Source organism: Amblyraja radiata, chromosome 31, assembly GCF_010909765.2.
Source record: "Amblyraja radiata isolate CabotCenter1 chromosome 31, sAmbRad1.1.pri, whole genome shotgun sequence".
NCBI lineage: Eukaryota > Metazoa > Chordata > Chondrichthyes > Rajiformes > Rajidae > Amblyraja > Amblyraja radiata.
This window is the reverse complement of record NC_045986.1, coordinates 9,503,138-9,530,010: the sequence shown is the minus strand read 5'-3', so window position 1 is coordinate 9,530,010 and position 26,873 is coordinate 9,503,138. Positions and strand designations below refer to the sequence as shown.

Here is a 26,873-nt window from a genome sequence, read left to right as displayed (position 1 = left end):
CCAAAAGCATTGAAGGTTGAGAGATCGTTTCAGGCCTGGCTTGGCCCTCAAAGGTTAACATCTTTTGATCTGGAATTTCTTTGAAGGCGGAGGCTCTCCTTCATATGAAGAGACGGGCATTTGATGGAAATAACCTAGGCTGGTGATATTTTCAGGAAAATCGCAATACCTGCAGTTTCTGAAAGATAAAAGGCTCAGAATCAAAGGATTTACTTTTTAAAGGGGCAGTACAAAGCTAAGGTACTCCACACAGCCCCAGGGGCCTTAAATGAGGTTTCTCAAAAACTGTTGACATATTTTGGTTTATTTTCAAATTTGGGAGGCTTTATAATCAAAACCAGCCATTCACTGGATTCTGGAGACTCTAACAGGCCGAACAGCCCTGAGACCCATTGACGGACATAAACCTTCACCTGAAATATTAACCTGTCAGCCATGTCGGGGCTGCATGATGCTGCAGCAGTAGAGCTACTGCCTTACTGGACCAGGGTTCGATCCTAACTACGGGTGCTGTATGTACCGAGTTCGTACTGTCTCCCCGTGACCTGCCTGAGTTTTCTCCTGGATCTCCGGATTCCTCCCACACTCCAAAGACGTACAGGTTTGGCTTGGTTTAAATGTAAAATTGTCCCTAGTGTGTGTAGGATAGTGTTAATGTGCAGCAATTGCTGGTCGGCACGGACTCAGTAGGCCGAAGGGCCTGTTTCTGTGCTGTATCTCTAAACTAAAAAACAAAATCTCTCCTGCCCTCTACTCCCGGGTTTCTGTTCCGAAAGGCCAGTAGTTGAGAGTTGACGTGATACAGGTATATACAATTGTGAAGGGCAGAGGGATTCTTTTTCCCATAGTTGGGGTATCAAACACAAGAGGGTAGAGGTTTAAAGTAAGAGGAAGAGGTTTTAAAGGGGATCTGAAGAAAAAAATGTTTCTTTGCAAACCCAGAGTGGTCAGGAACTCACTGCCTGAGGAGGTGGTGGAATCAGACACAATCGCCATGTTTACGAGGCATTTAGACAGGCACATTAGACTTTAGACTTTACAGATGCAGCATGGAAACAGGCCCTTCAGCCCATCGAGTCCATACTGACCAGCGATCACTACGCTAACACTAACACTATCCTGCACACTTGGGACAATTTACAAATTTACCAAAGCCAATTAACCTCCAAACCTGCACGTCTTGGAGGGTGGGAGGAAACCGGAGCACCTGGAGAAAACCCACACAGGTCACGCGGAGAATGTACAGACTCCGTACAGACAGCACACGTAGTCAGGATCGAACCTGGGTCTCAGGAGTTGTAAGGCAGCCACTGTGGCGCACTAAATACTTGAATACTTGAAACTTGAATAGACGTTGCATGGAAAGATAGGAAACTAATGAAGGCCAACAGGGTTGGTGTAGGTGGGCAGAATGGTCAGCCTGGACATGATGTTTTGGGTGTGATTTTGGTGTGTGCAAATCATCCGTACACTTTGCTATTTTTCATGTGAACGCACTTCAAAATACTTCATTGATGCAAGATGCATTGGTCAGGAAAAAACGTTTACAGAGAAGAAAACACAGGACTGTGAAGGTCTGAAGATGTCACAAGAGACACAGCCTCCCTTGCCTCAAGTGCAGCAGGCATGACACGAACAAGATTTTGCTGTTCAAAAATAAATTCCCCCTTTGACCTTTTCTCTGCCTTCATTTGAGAACCAAAATTTAATTAAGTTTACCAGAATGCTGCCTGGATTATTCTGCTAGTTATGTCTCTGCTAGTTAGAGTTCTGCTGGTTATGTCTCTGCTAGTTACTGCTCTCTAGTTATAGTTCTGCTAGTTATGTCTCTACTAGTTATGGCTCTCTAGTTTTAGTTTTGCTAGTTATGTCTCTGCAATTTATGGTTCTCTAGTTATGTCTCTGCTAGTTATGTCTCTGCTAGTTATGTCTCTGCTAGTTATGTCTCTGCTAGTTATGTCTGCTAATTATGTTTCTCTAGTTATGTCACTGCTGGTAATGTCACTGCTGGTTATGGCTCTCTAGTTATAGTTTTGCTAGTTATATCTCTGCTATTTATGTTACTGGTAGTTATGGTTCTCTATTTATGCTTCTGCTGGTTATGTCTCTGCTAGTTATGTCTATGCTAGTTACGTCTGCTAGTTATGTCTATGTTAGTTATGTCTACTAGTTATGGTTGTCTAGTTATAGCCCTGCTGGTTATGTCTCTGTTGGTCAAGGCCGTGCTGACTGACGTAATGTGGTTGCGGTGCGGTATAGCGACGATGGGTAAGTCTATCCCCATGCCGTTGACTCGGGGTGGGGGAGGGGGAGGGGTGCAGGCTGCAGGGGGGAGCGGTGGAGGGTTACCTGCATGCAGTGGTAGTGGGTGCTCTTGCCGTTGAGATGGCAGCCGTGGTAGTAAACGCTGCAGTCATCCAGGGGGCTGAAGCGCATGAAGCCGTGCTGCAGGGAGTTGTCCCTCTTCTTGTGCATGTTGTAGTGTCGGATCACGTCCTGTTTACTGGTGAACCTCTGTCGAGAGAACAGAACGGTCAGGCAGTGGGCACTGGCCGGGCAAGGGCTGGCCTCCCTGGCATCACCGGCGGCCAACGCCAACCCTGCACTCCTGCAATGTGGCGGTGTTGGAACACAGCAGCCACACCGTGCATAGCACCATCCCAGGCAGTGAGAGAGAGAGAGGCCACAGGTTTCCGTGCGGTTCCCGGAGGTTTTTGTCAGTCTCCCTACCTGCTTCCACTACCTGCAACCTCCAGCAACCACCTGCAACCTCCGGGAACCGCACGGAAACCTTGGATGGGGCGCAAAGTCTCCAGAGGTTTCCGTTCAGGTTTCCTAAGTGGGACAGGGGCATTACTCAAACACTTTGTGACTTTTTTTGGTAAGCCAGCACCTGCAGTTCCTTGTGTCTCTAGTGAATAGTGTCTCTAGGTCTCGGTCAGCCCTGGTGAACACAAATAACGGAGCGGAAACAAAACTGTCCTCAGTAAACCTGCAGTTCATGACAAGAAAGTCAACAGTTGGTTCGGAGTGCGGAGGGTGGCTTACAGACTCCAGTTGGGACAATTCTACATTCTTTACTCCTCAGCCGATCCTGGAACGTTCTGCTCTGGTTGAGGTCATGTTATTCATTCCGACATTTTTCCCGGATTGAGCTCCCATTTTTCCGGGAATAGCAGAGATCCCGGAATCCAGAGGTTGTTCCCTCTGACTCTGTAACTGAGCTCGGAGCCTAACCCTGCTGGCGACTCTGAGCGGCAACTGGTTAACGGAGACTCCAGCAGAAGCACTAAACTCCCTTTACAAGCCCTGTTTATACCCGTTGATGGGGAAGAGAAGCAACTATCAGCTATTAAATGAAACTTTATATCTTTCTAAGTGCTTCCCCGATGTCATAACAGTTTGCTTGTGAAAGCTTAACTGCTGTTAATGTTTTCATAATTTAAAGTCTGTTTCAATCTTCATGTTCTTGTGTTGACTCATTGAATTTCAATCCTTCGCTAAAGTTGTGTTACTTTCAGTCCCCGTCACTCTCAAACACCATATAACCATATAACAATTACAGCACGGAAACAGGCCATCTCGGCCCTTCTAGTCTGTGCCGAACACGTATTCTTCCCTAGTCCCATCTACCTGCACTCAGACCATAACCCTCAATTCCTTTCCCGTCCATATAACTATCCAATTTATTTTTAAATGATAAATTCGAACCTGCCTCCACCACCTTAACTGGATGCTCATTCCACACAGCTACCACTCTCTGAGTAAAGAAGTTCCCCCTCATGTTACCCCTAAACTTCTGCCCCTTAATTCTCAAGTCATGTCCTCTTGTTTGAATCTTCCCTACTCTCAGTGGGAAAAGCTTATCCACGTCAACTCTGTCTATCCCTCTCATCATTTTAAAGACCTCTATCAAGTGCCCCCTTAACCTTCTGCGCTCCAAAGAATAAAGACCCAACTTGTTCAACCTTTCTCTGTAACTTAGTTGCTGAAACCCAGGCAACATTCTCGTAAATCTCCTCTGTACTCTCTCTATTTTGTTGACATCCTTCCTATAATTAGGCGACCAAAATTGTACATCATACTCCAGAATTGGCCTCATCAATGCCTTGTACAATTTTAACATTACATCCCAACTTCTATACTCAATGCTCTGATTTATAAAGGCCAGCACACGAAAAGCTTTCTTTACCACCCTATCTACATGAGATTCCACCGTCGGGGAACTGTGCACAGTTATTCCTAGATCCCTCTGTTCAACTGCATTCCTCAATTCCCTACCATTTACTATGTACGTCCTATTTTGATTTGTCCTGCCAAGATGTAGCACCTCACACTTATCAGCATTAAACTCCATCTGCCATTTTTCAGCCCACTCTTCCAACTGGCCTAATTCTCTCTGTAGACTTTGAAAATCTACTTCATTATCCACAACACCACCTATCTTAGTATCATCTGCATACTTACTAATCCAATTTACCACACCATCATCCAGATCATTGATGTACATGACAAACAACAGTGGACCCAACACAGATCCCTGTGGCACCCCACTAGTCACTGGCCTCCAACCTGACAAACAGCCATCCACCATTACTCTCTGGCATCTCCCATTCAGCCACTGTTGAATCCATCTTGCTACTCCACCATTAATACCCAACAATTGAACCTTCTTAACCAACCTTCCGTGAGGAACCTTGTCAAGGGCCTTACTGAAGTCCATATATACAACATCCACTGCTTTACCCTCATCAATTTCCCGAGTAACCTCTTCAAAAAATTCAAGAAGATTAGTCAAACATGACCTTCCAGGCACAAATCCATGTTGACTGTTCCTAATCAGACCCTGTTTATCCAGATGCTTATATATATTATCTCTAAGTATCCTTTCCATTAATTTGCCCACCACTGACGTCAAACGAACAGGTCTATAATTGCTAGGTTTACTCTTAGAACCCTTTTTTAAACAATGGAACAACATGCGCAGTACGCCAATCCTCCGGCACTATTCCCGTTTCTAATGACTTTTGAAATATTTCTGTCATAGCCCCTGCTATTTCTACACTAGCTTCCCTCAATGTCCTTGGGAATATCCTGTCTGGACCTGGAGACTTATCCACTTTTATATTTTTTTAAAGTGTCAGTACTTCCTCTTCTTTGAATCTCATAGTTTCCATAGCTACTCTACTTGTTTCCCTTACCTCACATAATTCAATATCCTTCTCCTTGGTGAATACCGAAGAAAAGAAATTGTTCAATATCTCCCCCATCTCTTTTGGCTCTGCAGATAGCTGTCCACTCTGACTCTCTAATGGACCAATTTTATCCCTCGTTATCCTTTTGCTATTAATATAGCTGTAGAAACCCTTTGGATATACTTTCACCTTACTTGCCAAAGCAACCTCATATCTTCTTTTAGCTTTTCTAATTTATTTCTTAAGATTCTGTTTACATTCTTTATACTCCTCAAGCACCTCATTTACTCCATGCTCCATTACAACACGTGTTCTCTTCCGCCATGTTCTGTTACTCCTGGGGTCTCGTGGGGATTCAGGGTTCACACAATCTCCCAGGCCTCACTCTGCCTTGTGTTGACTGCAGGCTTCACCCTTACTCCTAGGCCTCACCCTATGTCCCAGGCCTTACCCTCAATCCCATGCCTACACTCACTTACAGGCCTCATGAGGACTCCAGGCCTCACACTGACTCCAGGCTTCACCCTCACTGCCAGGCCTTACACTCACTCCCAGTTCTCACACACACTACCAAGCCTCACCCTGTCTTCCAGACTTTAAACTAACTCCAGGCCTCACCCTCACTGCCAGGCTTCATGGAGACCCCAGGCCTTACAATGACTCCCAGGCCTCATCCTGACACATTGCTGTTAACCTTCAGTTGTTCACTGCTCACTGCTTTATGGCATGGACTTGTAGATGTATCTCAGTGAGTTTGTGAATGTCCTTCCCAGCGATGAGAGGAACAATTCTGGTGATAAGAACAGTCGTAACAATGGGAAGCGCTGTCGGAGCGATGGGAAGGACAGTCGGAGCGATGGGAAGGACAGTCGGTGCGATGGGAAGGACAGTCGGAGCGATGGGAAGGACAGCAAGATGTGACCTTGAAACAAATCAACAAGCAGGGATTTAGTGTGAATGTCAGCAGAGGTGGTGAAGGTACTGGTTGGCAATTCAGACTTCAGGACAATGGATGGATTGATTCTACCGTGGTACCCAGCATTCAGAATTCAGTTCAGTAAAGGCGATGGAATTGGGGCAATGGAGAAGGTCAGTGTCCCTAATGGTGCTGGAGGTGCTGGCTGTGGCCACACAAATTTTCCAGCCTCATCTGGTCCCTCCATGACTGAGGCCTTCAATTGTACCGTCCCCCTAAGATGGTCTCTCAATCTGTTGCGTTCATGACGGGTGAGCACTGGTTATGCCAGTGATCTCCATCCATGGGTATCAATTAAACTCTGATCCTAGACTGATTTGTACTGCTAGCCTCTCTCCTCCGAGTTGCTGAAACTGGACCATTCATTCTGAGAGTGGGTCCCTTGAAATGACCCAACCCTTCCTTGCAGGTAGACAAAAGTGCTGGAGAAACTCAGCGGGTGCAGCAGCATCTATGGAGCGAAGGAAATAGGCAACGTTGCCTATTTCCTTCGCTCCGTAGATGCTGCTGCACCCGCTGAGTTTCTCCAGCACTTTTGTCTACCTTCGATTTTCCAGCATCTGCAGTTCCTTCTTAAACAACCCTTCCTTGCACCAGGTTGACCCAATCCTCTGACACCAATCGTCTCTGTAACCCAGAGGCCATGGTCGAGTCATAGAGACACTGAGGCATACAGCATGGAAACAGGCCCTTTGACCCAACTTGCCCACCCTAACCAACATGCCCCATCTACACTGGACGCACCTGCTTGCGTTTGGCCCATATCCCTCTAAACCCATCCTATCCATAATACTGGGACCAGAATTGGACGAATTGGAAGTGAAAGCCCCCCGAAGCAGCCTTTATCCGAGCCTAATCCTGTAGAGCGCCTTTCAATGCTGGTGCCCGTCCTTGCATTCTTCTGCCCGCTCTTTGTGAGTAAGGGTCAAAGGTCAACCTCTTTACGCCACTCCCCTCTGAATAATATACATCCTCTGCTGTATCCTTCCTGACCTCCCACTCCCTCTACACCGCTCCTGGGGCAACCAAGCCCAACAGGTGCCCATCGGCCTCTTAAAGTCGATTCAGCACACTGTAGATGGAGAGATGCCTTTGATTTTTCCCTCCATCCCCTGGGGACAGGAGCCAGGCCTCACTGTGTTACGGTGACTCGTGTCAATTAAAATGTGTTGCAAGGATCAACAGGAAACACTATTATCTTACATTCCATCTAACACATTCAGTCCAATTAAATAGAGTTTGGCATTTTATCACTGTGGATGTAGTGTTGTCAAGGAGAGTTGCTGATCCACTGCGTAACTTGATTTGGTTTCAGTTTTGAGATTCACCGGTGTCATTCATGCAATGAAATGAATCTTATAAAAAAGGGAGTGTGTTTTTTTCAAGTACAGAATCAGGGGTTAACTTCAACTCTGCATTGAATGCAAGCTTGCCCAAAGCATGGTGTGGAGAGATTGGCCATTTCTGGCAGACTGGAGAAGTAAGAGGAGTCAAAGGCATAGAGAGAGGGAGATGGAGTGAGACAGAGCGGAGAGATTGAAGGTGAGAGGGATCTTGAAATAGACAGAATGAGAGTGGGAGATAGAACAAGAAACACAGAGTGTTGAACAGGGCAAAGAGAGCAGGAGGACAATACGGGAAGGATGGAGAGAATGGGAGAAGGGACCAAAGAACAAATACAAAAAAATAGAGAACAGATTAGGCATCTGTTGAGTCCTTGAAGAACGAAGAATTTGGGGGGGGTGGGGGGGGGGGGGGGGGGGGGGGGGGAGGCACGGTGGTGCAGCGGTAGAGTTGCTGCCTTACAGCGCCAAAGACCTGGGTTTGATCCTGACTACGGGTGCTGTCTGTACGGTGTTTGTACGTTGTCCCAGTGACCGCGTGGGGTTTCTCCGTGTGCTCCTGTTTCCTCCCACACTCCAAAGAAATACAGGTTTGTTGGTTAATTGGCTTCTATAAAATAAAAAAACTTGTCCCTAGTGTGTGTAGGATAGCGTTGTTGTGCGGGGATCGCTGGCCGGCGCGCACACGATGGGCCTGTTTCCGCGCTGTATCTCTAAAGTAAAACTAAAATTGGCGAGGATAGGATTAAAAGATAGAAGACAATACGAGAGGGTGAATGGATGAGAGAGGGGGAAATAATGTGAGATGGCAAGAGAATATGAGGGGCAAATAGAGACAGGGAACGAAATAGAGGGAACGGAACAGAAAAATAGAAGAAGGGATAAAAGATGAGAGAAATGGAATGAGAAAGAGATAGAGAGTGGAGAAGAAGGAATGTGTAGGACAGAACTGCAGATGCTGGTTCAAGATAGACACTAAATGCTGGAGTAATTCGGTGGGTCAGGCAGCATCTTCTGGTGAGAAGGAATGGGTGACGTTTCTGGACCAGACCCTTCTTCAGATGGAGATAGGTTTGCGGTGTTGTCAGGCTAAGGATGTGATCATCTTGTTGCATATATAGCTTCGTTCCTGCTGGAGAATGTCGTCAATGTTGAATTTTTTTTCATTCAGTCTGCCTGGCAAGGAGAGGTGCTGAGCTAAAATGGCACCAGATGGTGGGACTGACGCTGGCAACAGTAAATAAGAGGCTGAGCCAGCTGGCTCCAAACGCAATGATTTTTAATGGGTCGAGAAAGCCCCATGTGAAAAAAATCACAGTACTATCATCAACAATAAATAAAAGCTGCAAGATATTACAGCAGCTAAAGCTGGTTTGCACTTTTTTTTTTAGAAATTGATTAATTTAGTCTTTTCACACAAATGTTAAGTACTTTAAGGAAAAATTAGTTAAATGGAAGTGTAAATAGAGCACTTGAAACAGCACTGGTGCGGCACAGTGGCGCAGCGGTAGACCTGCTGCCTTACAGTGCCAGAGACCCGGGTTCGATTCTGACGATGGGTGCTGTCTGTGCGGAGTTTGCACTCTCTCCCTGTGACCTGCGTGGGTTTTCTCCGGGTGCTCCGGTCTCCTCCCACATTCTAGGGGTGTACAGGTTAGTAGGTAAATTGGCTTTGGTAAAATTGTAAATTGTTACCAGTGTATAGGATAGTGTTGGTGTACGGGATGATCGCTGCTCGGCGCGGACTCAGTGGGCCGAAGGGCCTGATACTGCGCTGTATCTCTAAAAGTTAGTTCCCAGTGAACAGGTTGGAGCAACCAGTATGCGTGTCTCGGGACAGTGGCTCAGTGCTGTCTCTCCATTATCTCCTCTTAACATATACAAGAAGACAAGAACATAGGGCTCTGGCCTGCACCGCCAGTCAATACAACCATGGCTGATTCATCTCTTACACTGTGCCGGTTCCCCATTGCCTTCAATTCCCGGATAGAGTCATGGAGTCATACAGTGTGAAAACAGGCCCTTCAGTCCGACTCTGACCAACATGTCCCATCTACACTAGTCCCACTTGCCTGCATTTGGCCCATATCCCTCTAAACCTGTCCTATCCATGTACCTGTCTAATTGCTTCTTAAACGTTGCGATTGTCCCTGCCGCAACTACCTTGTTGGGCGAGTCCAGAACCAGGGGCCACAGTCTTAGAATAAAGGTGAGGCCATTTATGACTGAGGTGAGAAAAATCTTTTTCACCCAAAGAGTTGTGAATTTGTGGAATTCCCTGCCACAGAGGGCAGTGGAGGCCAAGTCACTGGATGGATTTAAGAGAGAGTTAGATAGAGCTCTAGGGGCTGGTGGAATCAAGGGATATGGGGAGAAGGCAGGCACGAGTTATTAATTGGGGACGATCAGCCATGATCACAATGAATGGTGGTGCTGGCTCGAAGGGCCGAATGGCCTCCTCCTGCACCTATTTTCTATGTTTCTATGTTTCCCTCCACTGGCAGCTCGTTCCTAACACCCACCAACCCTTCCTTCCAATATTTAACTCTCTCCACCCTAAACACATTAATGTTTCTTGCCTCCACTATTTCATTTTTGAGATACAGTGAGGAAACCGGCCCTTCGGCCCATCCAGTCCGCGCCGACCAACGATCACCTGATTACTCATTCTATCCTACACACTAGGGATAATTTACCTACATACCCGCACGTCTTTGGAATATGGGAGGAAGCCAGAGCACCCAGAGAAAACCCACGCGGTCACATGGACAATGTACAAACACCGTACAGACAGCACCCAAGGTCATGATCGTACCCGGGTCTCTGGCGCTGCAAGACAGCAACTCTACCACTGCACCACCGTGCCACACATTATACTCACAGGCAGACAATTCCAGAAATGCACTCCACTCTGAAAGAAGACATATCTGTGCACCGGCCCCTTATTTATAATTAAATCTTTAATTTTCCCACGAGTGAAAACATCTCAATATCACTCTGTCAAGTTATCCCAGGATCTTCAATGTTTGAATCAGTTCATCCCTCATTCTTCCCCATTCAAGGAATACAGACCGCAGAGCTGGCAGAGCTGCTGCCTCACAGCGCCAGAGGTCTAGGTCCGATCCTGACCTCGGGTGCTGTCTGTGTGGAGTTTGCACGTTCCCCCGGTGACCTCGTGGGTTACCTCCGGTTGCTCTGGTTTACTCCCACATCCCAAACACAAGCGGGTTCGTAGGCTAATTGACTTCTGTAAATTGCCCCTGGTGTGCAGGGAGTGGGTGAGAAAGTGGGATAACATAGGAAAGTGTGAATGGGTGATCGAAGGTCGGCGTGGACTCGGTGGGCCGAAAAAGGCCTGTTTCCATGCTGTATCTCTATCCTAAACGAAACAAAACCAAACTAAACTAAAGCGAACTAAACTAGACTAAACCAAACGAATCCAATCTAATACAAACCAAACTGAACTAAAAGTCTTTAAGAAGGAACTGTAGATGCTGGAAAATCGAAGGTACACAAAAATGCTGGAGAAACTCAGCGGGTGCAGCAGCATCTATGGAGCGAAGAAAATAGGCAACGTTTCGGGCCGAAACCCTAAAATGTTGCCTATTTCCTTCGCTCCATAAATGCTGCTGCACCCGCTGAGTTTCTCCAGCTTTTTTGTGTACCTTAAATTAAAAGTCTACACTGTTAAGCTTCATCAGCATCGTTTGTAGAAGTTCATCCCTTATTCTTCTACATTTAAGGAGTGCAGTCCAAAATATCAAGCCCCTCTAGATAAGGCACCTCTCCAATCGAGGCCTGGTAAATCTAGGCTGCTGCCAGTGCTACCATTTCCAAAGAACTTCATCAACATAAAGCTTGGGGAGTCTGCATCCTGGGGGCATGAACATCGAATTCTCCCAATTTTGTTAGTCCTTGCTATCTCCTCCCCTTCCTCAGTCCCCCTGCTGTCTCCTCCCATCCCCCAGCCTTCGGGCTCCTCCACCTTTTTCCTTTCTTGTCCCCGCCCCCCCGATCAGCCTGAAGAAGGGTTTCGGCCCGAAACGTTGCCTATTTCCTTCGCTCCATAGGTGCTGCTGCACCCGCTGAGTTTCTCCAGCTTTTTTGTGTACCTTCATCAACATAAATCTGGAAGTATCCCGCTCTTTTGTTCAGACAACCTAAAGTTAACCCCATGCACAGTCGACCAAAGCGGGTTCAGAATTCATTCATCACCTCCTATTTGTCCCTTCCCCCTCACACACAAAGCTCTGTTGGCACCATCACCATTCATGCCCTCCAACCAATGACACCTTTAACCCAGCCACACACCGCCCCATTTATTTACCCCAACCCCCCAACCTTTCCTCGCAAATTATAAGCCGTCTAATTTCTAACCTTTCTTCATCCTGATGTTGATTAATCATCTGAAATGTTCAAGGAGGAAGGGTCCCGACCCAAAACGTCACCTACTCCTTTTCTGCAGAGATGCTGCCAGGCCCACTGAGTTACTCCAGCATTTTGTCTTGTTTTTTGAACCTGAAATGTTCACACTCTTCACAGATTCTACCTGACCTGCTGAATCTTTTCACCATTCTCTTTCTTATGTCATTTTGCATGTCAATAATCTGATGCGGCCGCATTTAGAGTATTGTGTTATGTTCTGGACACCATGTTAAAGGAAAGATGTTGTCAAGCTGGAAAGGGTACAGAAGAGTCACGAGGATGTTGCCAGGACTCGAGGGTCTGAGCTATAGGGAGAGGTTGAGCAGGCTGGGACTCTATTCCTTGGAGTGCAGGAGGATGAGGGGTGATCTTATAGAGGTGTATAAAATCATGAGAGGAATAGATCGGGTAGATGCACAGAGTCAAAGTCTCTTGCCCAGAGTAGGGGAATCGAGATCCAGAGGACATGGGTTTAAGGTGAAGGGGGGAAGATTTAATAGGAATCTGTGGGGTAACTTTTTCACACAAAGGGTGGTGGGTGTATGGAACGAGCTGCCAGAGGAGGTAGTTGAGGCAGGGACTATTGCAACGTTTCGACAGGTATATGGTTAGGACAGGTTTGGAGGGATATGGGCCCAATGCAGGCAGGTGGGACTAGTGTAGATGAGACATGTTGGTTAGTGTGGGCAAGTTGGGCCGATGAGCCTATTTCCCGCTGTACGAGTCTGTGACATCACAAGGTGATAAATCCAAGTTAAACTAAGCATTGAAACAATGAGCAAGGGTGAAATCATTTCCAGCACTTGCAGCGTTGTCTATGTTTACTCCCCTTGCGCAACGCTTCATGTAGACAGGGCCGAGGGCAGTGGGGAGAGGCTTCTGTTCCTTGCCGTGGGGAAGAGTTGAGAGAGGAGAGAGTGAAAGGAAGGTGATGTTAAAACTGAGGCCGTACCTGATAGTTGCACTCGGGGTCCAGACAATGGTAGTGTTCCCGGTACTGATAGGCGCAGTGAATGTGCCCACACTGCTGACTCCCGGAAAACCTGCAATTGAGGAAAAAGCAGGGATGATTTCCGCGCTTTACTTTCTGCAGGTTGGCCTGCCCGTGGTTTGACTCAATAGTGACTGGGCCCTGAGCCAACACACCTTTTCACCGCCGATCACTGGCGCTTCCGCACGCGCCCTGGAGTCCAGCTTTTGTACCAGCGGGGAAACCTGCTCGCACCGCAGCTGGTAGAGCCACTGCCTCACAGCGCCAGAGACCTAGGTTCGATCCCGATCTCGGGTGCTGTTGCGTGTGGAGTTTGCACTGAGGTTTGTACTAAAGTCTTGCTTGAAGGTGAGGATTAAGGACAGTTTGGGAGGGAATATGTTACGATTATCTCAGAGATAATCAGGGCTGCACGGTGGCGCAGCGGTAGAGTTGCTACTTTACAGCGCCAAAGACCCAGGTTCGATCCTGACCACGGGTCTGTTCGGCTTTAGTACATCCTCCAGCTTCTCCAGTTTCCTCCCACACGCCAAAGACGTGCAGGTTTGTAGGTTAATTGGCTTCTGTAAATTATCCTTAGTGTGTAGAATAATGTTAGTGTGATCGCTGGTCGGCACAGACTCGGTGGGCCAAAGGGCCTGTTTCCACGCTGTATCTCTAAAGTCTATATCTAAGAAAGAATAGAATGCTGAGGATGGTAGGCAAGAGTGCTGGAGAAACTCTGCGGGTGCGGCAGCATCTATGGAGCGAAGGAAATAGGCAACGTTTCGTCCCGAAACGTTGCCTATTTCCTTTGCTCCATAGATGCTGCTGCACCCGCTGAGTTTCTCCAGCACTCTTGTCGACCTTCGATTTTCCAGCATCCTTCTTAAAAAGAATGCTGAGGATGATGGGGAGATGGAGGCAGAAGCCTTGAGCATATTGAACGTGGCCGATTCCTGCTCCTGTTTTGTGAGGCTGGAATAACGTACAAGAGCCTTGACTCAACTTAAGCACCCCCGGTCTTTCAGACGATTAACGATGGGGCTGCAATTGGGAGGAGGGTCTTCATCGCCTGAGATGCTTCCGTGTGCGGGGAGGGGTTTTTTGTTCTGACCGTCAGCAATGCTTCAGTGCAGCAGGGGAACCACAGCCAGCAGCAATCCCAGTATAATGGTGAAAAGCTGTTTTAAATGGAACACACTTGTAACTTTGCCAGGAGTAATCCTTGCCATGTCATTAACACAGCGCGGCCAGTCTCGACTCAGTGTTAACAGCCTGTTGAACAAAAATCATCGTGCTCCCTGCCTTTTACAAGGCTCCTTGCAGCTTGGATGGCTGGCAGAGCTAAAGGGGAGCACTTTGCTGCATCTTTCCAAAGCAAATTCGGCGGCTGCCCACTTTCATGTCCCAGTCGGGGCATAGAGTTGCTGCCTCACAGCACCAGAGAACTGGGTTCGATCCTGACTATGGGTGCAGTCTGTACGGAGTTTGTACATTCTCCCCGTGACAGCGTGGGTTTTCTCTCTGTGCTCCGGTTTCTGCCCACATCCCAAAGACGTGTGGGTTTGAAGGTCTATGTAAATTGGCCTTTGTAAATTGTCCCTAGTGTGTGTAGATTAGAGTTTGTGTGCGGGTGATCACTGTGGACTCGGTGGGCCGAAGGACATGGTCTCATGCCATATATCTAAAATTAAACTAAACAGATGTGAACAGATTGCAAAATCCAAGTTTTTTTTTCCAATTGGCCACATTTTGGGCTGGCCTCCACATTAAACTGAATTTCGTCCACAAATATCTTGGCTGGAGATGTTTCCTTCATTGAACTCAGCCAGGGGATACCCTCTCACTCATCCGGGGCAGCGGTAGAGTTGCTGCCTCACAGCGCCAGAGACCCGGGTTCGATCCTGACTACGGTTGCTGTCTGTACGGAGTTTGCACGTTCTCCCCGTGACCGCGTGGGTTTTCCCTGGGTGCTCCGATTACCTCCCACACTCCAAAGACGTGCAGGTTTGTAGGTTAATTGGCTTCGGTAAACATTGTAAATGATCCCCGGTGTGTGTGTGTGTGTAGGATAGTGCTAGCGTGTGGGGATCGCTGGTCGGAGCGGACGCGGTAGGTCGAAGGGCCGGTTTCAGCGCTGTATCTCTAAACTAAACTAAACTAAAATCTCAGCAAGCACACGGCCCCAGGGTTGGATGGACTTCCATTGGCCTGGCACATCCCAATACTAATGCAAACAGAACACATCAGGACTGGCCAACGTCCACATGTCAGACCGACCTGTGGATCCTGCACAGAGGATCCATCAACATATCCCCCCCCCCCAATGCAGAATACAAAATGTTTAAGATAAAAAATATCTACAAAACAAAAACAGTGCAAAAATACTTCATACACTCTCAATGTCTGTAGATTCAATAGTGTTATAATCAGTTGTGTTCGTGCCTATCTTTAAATTCATAGACCTATCTTATGAACCTATCTTTAAATACAACACTCTTGCCACTCCTGTGACCTCAGGGGTGATATCCCTCTCCTTGTTTGAGGGGCGTTCCCACCGGACTCAGCCCCCCAATGTCCAACAGCGGAAGGACCCTAGACTGTGGTCCTTCCCCGCAAAGCCTTGGCGTTGGCTGCTCCGAGCTTCAGTGCGTCCCTCAGCACGTACTCCCGCAGTCTGCAGTGGGCCAGTCGGCAACATTCCCCACTCTCTCACTGGGAGCAGGGAAACTGGTTCTCTGCAAATCCACTCCTGCTGCTGAAGTGTTATTAGCAATGTTGTAACAGCACTGTTGCAGTGGTGACTGGCACTGTGCAATGCTCCCTGCCTCTTTAGTTTAATTTAGTTCTGTTTAGAGACACAGCACGGAAACAGGCACCTGGGCCCACCAAGTCCGCGCCGACCAAAGATCTCCCCAAACACTAGTTCTACCCTACACACCAGGGACAATTTACAGAGGCCAAATAACCAACAAACCTGTAAGTCTTTGGAGTGTGGGAGGAAACCGGAGCACCCGGAGAAAATCCATGCAGTCACAGGGAGAACATGCAAACTCTGTACAGACAGCACCCGTAGTCAGGATCGAACCCGGGTCCCTGGCGCTGTAAGGCTGCTACTCTACCGCTGCGCCACCGTGCTGCCCATTATCTGCATAGTCAGACAATTCCAGAGATGCACTACACTCTGATAAAATTCTATGCACCGGGCCCTTATTTTTAATTAGGTCTGTAACTTTCCCACGAGTGAAACCATCTCAATATAACTCAATTTTTCACAAGATCTTCTATGTTTGAATCACTTCATTCTTCATTCTTCTACATTCTAGCACAGACCGGCACATTGGCACAGCTGGTAGAGCCAGCAACAACACTGTTGCATACTTAGTGGCACAGACTATCTTCCAGGTGACACAGTGACAAGGTGCATTTAATGCATTGTTGCCATAGTAGAGGTCAAGGGGTGGTACAGCTCTCTGCCACCCTGTCCCGGATTTAACCGATCTCCCCTGCCAACCACACAGTCAACCAATGAAATGGTGACTCAAGCCTCTGTTGCACTAACAGTGGCGCAGCGCCAGAGTTGCCGCCTCACAGCTCCAGAGATCCGAGTTCGATCCTGACTACAGGTGCTGTCCGTGTGGAGTTTGTACGTTCTCCCTCTGACCTGCGTGGGTTTCCTCCAGGTGCTCTGGTTACCTCCCACACTCCAGGTTTGTAGGTTCATTGGCTTGGTATAATGGTAAATTGTCCCTAATGTGAGGATAGTGGTAGTGTGCGGGGATCGCTGGACGGCGTGGACTCGATGGGCCGAAGGGCCTGTTTCAGCACTGTATCTCTAAATTAACCTAAAAAGGAAATCTATCCTGAGTGGCCACACTCCTGGTCCATTAGGATCAGTGTTCACAACAGGCCCATGGAGGCCGGTACCGAGGGAGAGCTGAGTGTGGGGAGGAGGTGGCCTTCCACGGACTGCGAGCTGCCAAGGCAGTAACATCACTGGACATGAGGCCCTGCTCCATTACTTCCTTCAGAGTTTCACTCTCAGAGGTGACCTGTCCCAATGGTAATTGCCTTCTCCTAGAGTCAATGCAGTCTTGGTCTCTGAATTACACCAGAGACTCAAACAGGTCTCTTTGTCCAATGTATAACATGTCTTGTATCTAATAAGCAAGTGTATTCACCCGGAGGATTACTGACACAGCATCCTCAATGCTGGCGATCACCAGGGAAGTCATAGTGTGGAAACAGGCCCTGTGGCCCTTGGGCCTAACATGTCCCAGCTACACTAGTCCCACCTGCCAGCATTTGGTCCCTATCCCTCTAAACCTAAACTCCCTATCCGTATACCTGTCTAACTGCCTCTTAAATGTTGGGATAGCCCCTGCCTCAACGACCTCCTCCAGCAGATTGTTCCATACAACCACCACCCTTTGTGTGACAAGGTTATCCCCTCAGATTCCTATTAAATATTTTCCCCTTCACCTTAAAGTTCCGATGAGTTAGCAACCCAGAGGAAAAGAGTGGAATTGGGATGAAGGGCTTGTTCGGGATCCTGTCCTTTAAATTAAGTCGTATCAACTCAGTTGGGTTGCTGGTGAAGTAGTTTTGGACATGAAAGGGATAGGTAAACATTTATTTTAATGTTTTATATATAGACTCACAGAGTTATACAGCAGGGATCAGACCCTTCAGCCCAAACTGTCCATGCCGTGCCAAACGCCTTTTTTACCACCCTATTATCTACCTCGGTTTTCAGGATATATTTGGTCAACAAGTAATAACTGAAAAAAAAAGGCACAAAGTACTGGAGTAACCCAGTGGGTCAGGCAGCTTCTCTGGTGAACATGGATAGATGACGTTTCGGGTCGTCAGAAGAAGAAGGGTCGTGATCCGAAATGTCTCCTATCATTCTTCTCAAGAGATGCTGCCTGAGCTGCTGAGTTACTCCAGAACTTTGTGTCCGTTTTTTAAACCAGCATCTGCATTTCCTTGTTTCTACAAATATTAACGTAGCGGGCCCATAGGAGTTCGTGGATGTCCCGTAGCGGCTATAACGAGTAACGGTAGGTACTCGGGAAATCCGGTAAACTCGTGACGTTTTTTCAACACTGTGAAAAATGTCCCCAAGTAGAAAAATACTCTTGATGAAAAAAATTGTTACTTTTTACTCGTACAAGCCGCTACGTGACATCCACGAACTCCTACGGACCCGCTACGGACATTCTCCGAGATTGAATCAGGGGAAAACTCGGGAGAACTCTTGAATGACCTCGTACAGTGGGACAGAGACACGGGTTTGATCCTGATAATGGCGCTTCTCCCCGAGACCTGCGTGGGTTTTCTCCGGGTGCTCCGGTTTCCTCACACTCCAAAGACGTGCTACGTGGCTGGGTATAATTGTAAGCTGTCCCTAGTGTGTGCGGGATAGTGTTAGTGCGTGGGGGTCGCTGGTCAGAGCGGACTCGGTGGGCCGAAGGGCCTCCTTCTGCGCTATATCTCTAAACTAAACGGAGCTGATAGGGAAAGAACAATGGGGGCGCAGTAACACAGCAATGAGCCCCTCCACCCCTCACCCTTACAGACTCAGCTCATCGACAGAAAAGAAAAAGCAACCAACCAGCAGTCTCTGAGTAGATGATGGGGTGATTTGGGGCAGAGGCCTTCACAAGGTAGATTACTGCAACAAAATATAAAATATCTTTATAACATCAGGAGCTCAGGAGTGAACAGTCACTTAAAGAAGCAAAACAGCGGGGCGAGGAGGGGGGGGGGGGGGGGCGCAGGGGTTAGGTAGAAGTGTTTTACTCTACTGTTCCAGCAGGTGGTACTGACGAAGAGATGTGGAAGAGGAAGGAATGCAACTGGAAAATGTGTAGGGAGGAACTGCAGATGCCGGTTTAAACCGAGGATAGACACAACATTCTGGGGTTACTCAGCGGGTCAGGCAGCATCTCTGGAGAGAAAGAATGGGTGACGTTTCAGGTCGAGTCTGAAGAAGGGTCTCGACCTGAAACGTCACCTATTCCTTCTCTCCAAAGATGCTGCCTGTCCCGCTGAGTTTCTCCAGCATTTTGGGGTCTATTCACAGTATTCATGGCAACTTATTCTCACTCAGGCACTCTCCAGTACGATGGACACAAAAATCTGGAGTAAATCAGCGGGTCAGGCAGCATGTCTGGAGAAAAGGAATAGGTGACGTTTTGGGTCGAGACCCTTCTTCAGACTGTTCATCAAGTTCCAGGAAGGAACAGAGCAGCTTGTAAAGAACGCTGATACTAGAGCAGGCGCAGATATTATACAGACAGGTGGTGTCAGTGGAGAGATCAAGGGCTGCTGGTGTGCAGGAAGGAACTCCAGATGCTGGTTTACACCAAATAATAGACACAAAATGCTGGAGTAACTCAGCGGGACAGACAGCATCTCTGGAGAGAAGGATTGGGAGACGATTCGGGTCGGGTCTGAAGGAGGGTCTCGACCTGAAGCGTCACCCATTCTTTCTCTCCAGAGATGCTGCCTGACCCGCTGGGTTACTCCAGCATTTTGTGTCTATCCTGAGGGTTGCTGGAATTGTTAATATTAGCGGGAAATCTTTAGGTCTACATTAGGTGGTGGATTAGAAGCTCATATTCACAGGGGGCCGTGGGGCTGTACTGATATTTATCGGGACCCTCCAGGGTGACTTGATGTTTGATGGAGATTTCTGAGGTTGTCAATGTTTGAGGGGATGCTGGATCTCAGGAGAGTTATAATATTTGGAGAAGTTAGCTGGGATTTTCAATATCTGCCGTGCTGTGTGACAGAGGTGCCTGGAAGGTAATGATACATCCGTGACTTAGTCACTGGGATGTTAATAGACGGATACAGGAGCTCAGCTAATACTTTAGAGATAGTGTGGAAACAGGCCCTTCAGCCCACCGAGTCTGCGCCGACCAGTGATCGCACCAGCACTAACCCACACACACTCGGGACAATGTACAATTTTTACCGGACAATTAACCTATAAACACGCATGTCTTTTTAATGTGGGAGGAAACCATAGGAAACGTACGTGGCCACAGGGAGGACGTGCAAACTGCGCACAGACAGCACCCATAGTCAGGATCGGACCCGGATCTCTGGCGCTGTAAGGCAGCAACTCTACCGCAGCGCCACCGTGCCACCATACTTGAAGTGAGGTACATTCTGACGTCTGAGATCAGAGAGGATGCTTGGATAGGAGATCACAGTAAATTACTTGTTGATCCCTTTATTGCCCACTATTCCTGCATCCGCCTCATCTGATGAGATGCTTGGGAAGATCAAATTACTGTTTGAAAAATGTTAACTAAGGAAGGGGCTGGAATTTGGGGGAGAATGAGGGTTGAGTGGGTGCTTGACCCTGGTGATATACACTGGCGATATAGGGGGCGTCATGTACACTGTGTGTGTGTGTGTGTGTGTGTATCTCAGTGTGTGCATATGTGTGCATGTTTGTATATAAGTGTGTAAGAGTGCACACACGCCTGTGTGGAAGTGCATGCAGAATTCCACACCTGTGTGTTCATGTGTCCCGAAGTTGTACATTTGTGTTTGTCTGTCTATTTGCTTCTATGTGGTGCATGTGTTTGTATAGGTGGGGGTGTGTAGGGGTATGTGTGTATGGGTGTGCATGTGCGTGTGTTTGTGCGTGCGTGTTTGTGTGTGTGAAGGAGAGTGTGTTTGTGTGAGTGTGCATGTGTGTAAGTGAGTGTGTATGTTTGTGTGTGTGTGAGATGGTGAGTGTATGCGCGAGTGTGTGAGTGCATATGTGAGTGAGTGTGTATGTGCATGTGTGTTAATGTGAGTGTTAGTGTGTGAGTACAGTGCATTCAGAAAGTATTCAGACCCCTTCACCTTTTCCACATTTTGTCACGTTACAGCCTTATTCTAAAATGGATTAAATTCTTTTTTTTTTATCATCAATCTACACACATTACCCCACAATAAATAAGCAAAAACAGGTGTTTAGAAAATTTTGAAAGTAATTAAAAAGAAATAACTGAAATATCACATTTACATAAGTAATCAGACCTTTTACTCAATACTTTGTTGAGGCACCTTTGGCAGTGATTACAGCCTCAAGTCTTCATGGGTGTGACGTTACAAGCTTGGTACACCTGTATTTGGGTAATTTCTCCCATTCTTCTCCGCAGATCCTCTCAAGCTCTATCAGGTTGGATGGGGAACGTCGATGCACAGCTATTTTCAGGTCCCTCCAGAGATGTTCGATCGGGTTCAAGTCCGGGCTCTGGCTGGGCCACTCGAGCACATTCACAGACTTCTCATGAAGCCACTCCTGCGTTGTCGTGGCTGTGAGCTTAGGGTCGTTGTCCTGTTGGAAAGTGAACCTCTGCCCCAGTCTGAAGTCCAGAACGCTCTGGAGCAGGTTTTCATCAAGGATCTCTCTATACTTTGCTCCGTTCATCTTTCCCTCGATCCTGACTAGTCTCCCAATTCCTGCTGCTGAAAAACATCCCCACAGCATGATGCTGCCACCACCATGCTTCACCGTAGGTATTGTATTGGCCAGGTGATGAGCGGTGCCTGGTTTCCTCCAGACGTGACGCTTGGCATTCAGGCCAAAGAGTTCAACCTTGGTTTCATCAGATCAGAGAATCTTGTTTTCATGCCTTTTGGCAAACTCCAAGCGAGCTGTCATGTGCCTTTTACTGAGGAGTGGCTTCCGTCTGGCCACTCTACCATAAAGGCCTGTTTGGTGGAGTGCTGCAGATATAGTTGTCCTTCTGGAAGGTTCTCCCATCTCCACAGAGGAACTCTGGAGCTCTGTCAGAGTGACCATCAGGTTCTTGGTCACCTCCCTGACCAAGGCCCTTCGCCCCCGATTGCTCAGTTTGGCCGGGCGGCCAGCTCTATGAGGAGTCCTGGTAGTTACAAAGTTCTTCCATTTAAGAATGACGGAGGCCACTGTGCTCTGCGGGACCTGCAATTCTGCAGAAATTGTTTTATACCCTTCCCCAGATCTGTGTCTCGACACAATCATGTCTTTCCTTTGTCTTCATGGCTTGGTTTTTGCTCTGACATGCACTGCCAACTGAGGGACCTTATATAGACAGGTGTGTGCCTTTCCAAATCATGTCCAATCAATTTAATTTACCACTGATGGACTCCAATCAAGTTGTAGAAACATCTCATGGATAATCAATGGAAACACGATGAAGCTAAGCTCAATTTTGGGTGTCATAGCAAAGGGTCTGAATACTTATGCAAATGTGATATTTCAGTTATTTATTTTTAATTACTTTGCAAAAATTTGCAAAAACACCTGTTTTCACTTCTTCATTCTGGGGTATTGTGTGTAGATCGATGACAAACAAAATGAATTTAATCCATTTTTAAATAAGGCTATAACGTAACAAAATATGGAAAAGGTGAAGGGGTCTGAATACTTTTTGAATGCACTGTATGTGTGTGAGTGTGTGAGTGTAAGCGTGAGTGAGTGTGTACATGTGAGTGTGTACATGTGAGTGTGTACATGTGAGTGTATGTGAGTGTGTATGTGCATGTGTGAGTGAGTGTGTATTGTGTGTATGAGTGAGTGTGTGTACGTGAGTGTGCGTATACATATCTTTGTGTGCTGGGGACGTTCTATTCAGGTTAATATTAAAAAGAGGAACCACAGTTGGATTGTCAACCAACGAGAGAGGGGGATGCAGTTTACAGGAACGTTGTCCCTCCACTCTGTGCATGCCCACTAACTGAGAACCCCCCCCCCTCCTTTCTGACTATGTCATTTTGTTTGCAGTATTACGATCTGGTCACCTAGTATTATTGACAATTTATTGCATTATTGATTATTTTATATTTATTTGTTGTTATTATGTAAATATGTCTGAAGCTGCAGCAGGTAAAAATTATATTCTTCTGCTCCTGGTGTGATTGGCTATGTAAAGTGCCCGGTACAGGAGACTAGTCTTCAACTCTGGGCAAGTGATATGAATGAGGGAAGAATAGTTTAGTTTAGTTTAGTTTGGAGTGTGGGAGGAAACCGGAGTACCTGGGAAAACCCACGTGATCACGTGGAGAATGTACAAACTCCGTACAGGCAGCACCCACAGTCAGGATCGTACCCGGGTCTCTGGCGCTGTAAGGTTGCAAGAAAAATTGGTAGGAAATGAGCATGGTCCAAGGGCCAGCATGAATCGGATGGGCTGAGATGCCTTCCTTCTGTGTCCCATGGAAGCATGACAGTCATGAATGGGCGGCACGGTGCGTCCGCGGTAGAGTTGCTGCTTTACAGCGTCTGACGCCCGGGTTCGATCCCCGTACGTTCTCCCCGTGACCTGCGTGGGTTTTCTCTGGGATCTTCGGTTTCCTCCCACATCCCAAAGACGTACAGGTTTTGTAGGCTAACTGGCTTGGGTAAAATTGTAAATTGTCCCTAGTGTGTAAGATAATGTTAGTGTGCAGGGATCGCTGGCAGGCGCGGACTCGGTGGGTCGAAGGGACTGTTTCCGCGCTGTATCTCTAAACTAAACTAAACAATTGCCTGGTTCCAGAATAGATTCTTATTTAAATATTGCAAATGTATGTTTACATTTACAGCAAAATTGCACCTGCTGCATATTCTGTTGTGCTGCTGCAAGTAAGAATTTCATTGTTCTATCTGTGACAATTAAACACTCTTGACTCTTGACTTCTGTCTGCAGATCTAAAATGCTCTGCTCACGTTCCCTGATGTCCCTCCTCTGATTTGTCACCGATTCCACATCAGGCGAAGATCTCCTCCTTATACCCACTTGTAAACTAATACTAGTGTTCCAGATGAGCGAGATTGCTTCTTCTGTAAGATAATGGGGCAGAATAGCTCTGCTAACCCCGCCATGTGGCTATTATCTCCAGCCTGGGACCTCTTTAAGCCCCTTGTCCGGGCACAGTTTCCAGCTGATCGGACAAGAACGTCAGAACTGGGTGTGGGCCAACTGCTGGGGAGAGAGAGTTCATATGTTCATAAGGTCATAAGTGATAGGAGCAGAATTAGGCCATTCAGCCCCTCAGGTCTATTTCACCATTCGATCATGACTGATCTATCTCTCCCTCCTAATCCCATTCTCCTGCCTTCTCCCCATAACCCCTGACTCCCGTACTAATCAAGAATCTATCTATCTCTGCCTTAAAAATATCTCTTGACTTGACCTCCACAGCCTTCTGTGGCAAAGTATTGCACACATTCACCACCCCCTGACTAAAGAAATTCCTCGTCATCTCCTTCCTAAAGGAATGTCCTTTAATTCTGAGGCTGGGACCTCAGGTCCTGGACTCTCCCACTAGTGGAAACATCCTCTCCACATCCACTCTATCCAGGCCTTTCACTATTTGGTAAGTTTCAACCAAGTCCCCATCATCCTTCTAAACTCCAGTGAGTACAGGCCCGGTGCCGTCAAACGCTCCAATGATCCAGGTTACAAACAGTTCGCAGGATCCGGACCTGGAACATCACCTGCCCTCTGTCATTCTCTTCCACGGATGCTGCCTGACCAGCTGAGTTTCTCCAACATCTTGCTGGTTTCTGGTTCCTTGGTAACCAGAGACTTAGTTTAGACCACAGCATCTGCAGTTCCTCCCACGGACAGAACCTGCCACAACCTGGAGACCACCTGTACACACTAAGGAGGTCTTCACCTTTACCCCACCTCCTCCTCCCACCTTACCAACCTCAGCTGAAAACGGACTCGGTTTTTACTTCCGATACGCATCCCCCTTGCTAATCTTTATACTGTTCACGGTAGACACGGTTGACAAGCATATATGCAAAGCATACTCAATTACTGAGCTTATTCCGTCCGGGTTTACAAAACCACAGGTTTAAATGAAAGATGTTCCTTAGTAACCAGAGACTTCGTTTAGTTTAGAGATACAGTGAGGAAACACCGAGTCCTTGCCGACCAGCAATCCTCCGACATTAACACCATCCGACACATCAGGGACAATTCACAATTTTTACCGAGGCCAATTAACCTACAAGCCTGTACGTCGTTGGAGTGTGGGAGGAAACCGGAGCACCCGGAGGAAACCCACGCGGGTCACGGGGAGAAGGTACAAACTCCATACAGACTGCACCCACAGTCAGGATCGAATCCCTTAGTTCGGTCTCTGATGCTGTGTGGCCGCAACTCTACCGCTGCGCCACCGTGCCGCACATAGAGGTCCGTCACAGTCATAGAGTTCTAGGAAGCAGGCAGGCCCTTCAGTTCAACTTGCCCATACCAACCAACATGCCCCACCTACACTAGTCCTACCTGCCTGTGTTTGGCCCATATCCCTCTAAACACATCCTATCTATGTACCATGCAACTCTACTGCTGCGCCACTGTGCCCAACTTTGCCATTGTTACCAATACGAGCTACCAACCCTCCAGATTCACAGTGTTGGCATGGAGTTGTGGGAGGCAGGAGTTATAAATCCTGTGTTCCTGGCTCCTGAGAGAACCTTTCTGTTTTTGACAACACTACAGGCTGGATTAAATATTCCTTCAGAACTCTTTATTTTCATATTTAAATCCTAAACCCTTTTACTAAATGCTGTTATTGTATTTTCCCTTTTTTTTATGACAATATTCATTTTGCATAACCAGTAAGTAATCCCTCCTAGGCAGCAATACATTTGGCATTTTTATTAAAAAAACAATTTGCTCCTCTGCTAATCTGGTTTTCTCGACAAAGACTCAAACAAGGGAAAGTGACTGCATCATTCACAAGCTGTCAATTCTGGAACCTGTGGTTTGAAAGAATAAGTAAATCAGGAAATTAGTGTCACCGGGTGTAACCGGGAAACTGGTTGGTAAAGTGGGACGATGTGGCTTTAAGGGGCAGCACGGTGGAGAAGCGGGAGAGTTCCTGCCTAATGCCCCCGTCCCACTTAGGAAACCTGAACGGAAACCTCTGGAGACTTTGCGCCCCACCCAAGGTTTCTGTGCAGTTCCCGGAGGTTGCAGGTGGTTGCCGGAGGTTGCAGGTAGTAGAAGCAGGTAGGGAGACTGACAAAAACCTCCGGGAACCGCACGGAAACCTTGGGTGGGACGCAAAGTCTCCAGAGGTTTCCGTTCAGGTTTCCTAAGTGGGACAGGGCCATTACAGCGCCAGAGACACGGGTGTGATCCTGACTATGGGCGCTGTCTGTACAGAGTTTGTGCGTTCTCCCTGTGACCTGCGTGGGTTTTCTCTGGGTGCTCCGGTTTCCTCCCACGCTCCAAAGACGTACAGGTTTGTAGGTTAATTGGCTTGGTATAATTGTGAACTGGCCCTAGTGTGTGTAGGATAGTGCTAGTGTGAGGGGTGATCGCTGGTCGGTGCGGACTCGGTGGGCCGAAGGGCCTGTTTATGCACTGTATCTCTGAACTAAACTAAACTAAACAACTGAAGATAGACACAAAAAGCTGGAGTAACTCAGCGGGACGGGCGGCATCTCTGGAGAGAAGGAGTGGGTGATGTTTGGGGTCGAGACCCTTCTTCAGACTCTGAACTAAACAACTGTTGTGGGCCCAGAAGTGAAGCTGAGTAGACCTGCTGGCCTGGGTCTGAGAAGCCCCTTGGGCTGCCCATGGCTAACATTCAAGTGGAATCTGCTCTCTGAACACCACCGCCACTGGTATCGAGGGTTTGCCCGGATGAACTGGCGATAACTGCTGGCAGTGGGGTCAACCAAAGGTGACTATTAACCTTGCCTACACCCACCACTTCCCATCCTGACCTCAAGCTTGTGAAGTTACTAAAGGCGTGGTCACCTTCATTCTCCATCCACCATGATAATGAAGCCATCAACCCAGTCCACTTATTCATCTTCCAAACTTTCCCCCATTCCCAAACTTCAAAGGAATCTTATGACATTCAGCAGCAAACAACAAACCGTTAAACTTACCCTGTTTAAAGTAAAGGAAGTTGCTTGTTTACACCGACGATAGACACAAAATGCTGGAGTAACTCAG

The 26,873-nt window shown here is 47.5% G+C and overlaps 1 protein-coding gene across 1 annotated transcript in view; it reads right to left on the bottom strand.

The window, feature by feature from the left end:
* The window catches only part of casz1 (castor zinc finger 1), a gene marked incomplete at its 5' end in the record, with an annotated part of 109,909 nt that overhangs the window by 58,093 nt on the left and 24,943 nt on the right, over positions 1–26,873 (bottom strand). Inside the window, 4 exons of the mRNA XM_033048510.1 lie at positions 170–178; positions 2,350–2,514; positions 12,892–12,982; positions 18,530–18,589. Of these exons, the coding sequence (XP_032904401.1) occupies positions 170–178; positions 2,350–2,514; positions 12,892–12,982; positions 18,530–18,589 (325 nt within the window). The remainder of the gene's footprint in view (positions 1–169; positions 179–2,349; positions 2,515–12,891; positions 12,983–18,529; positions 18,590–26,873) is intronic.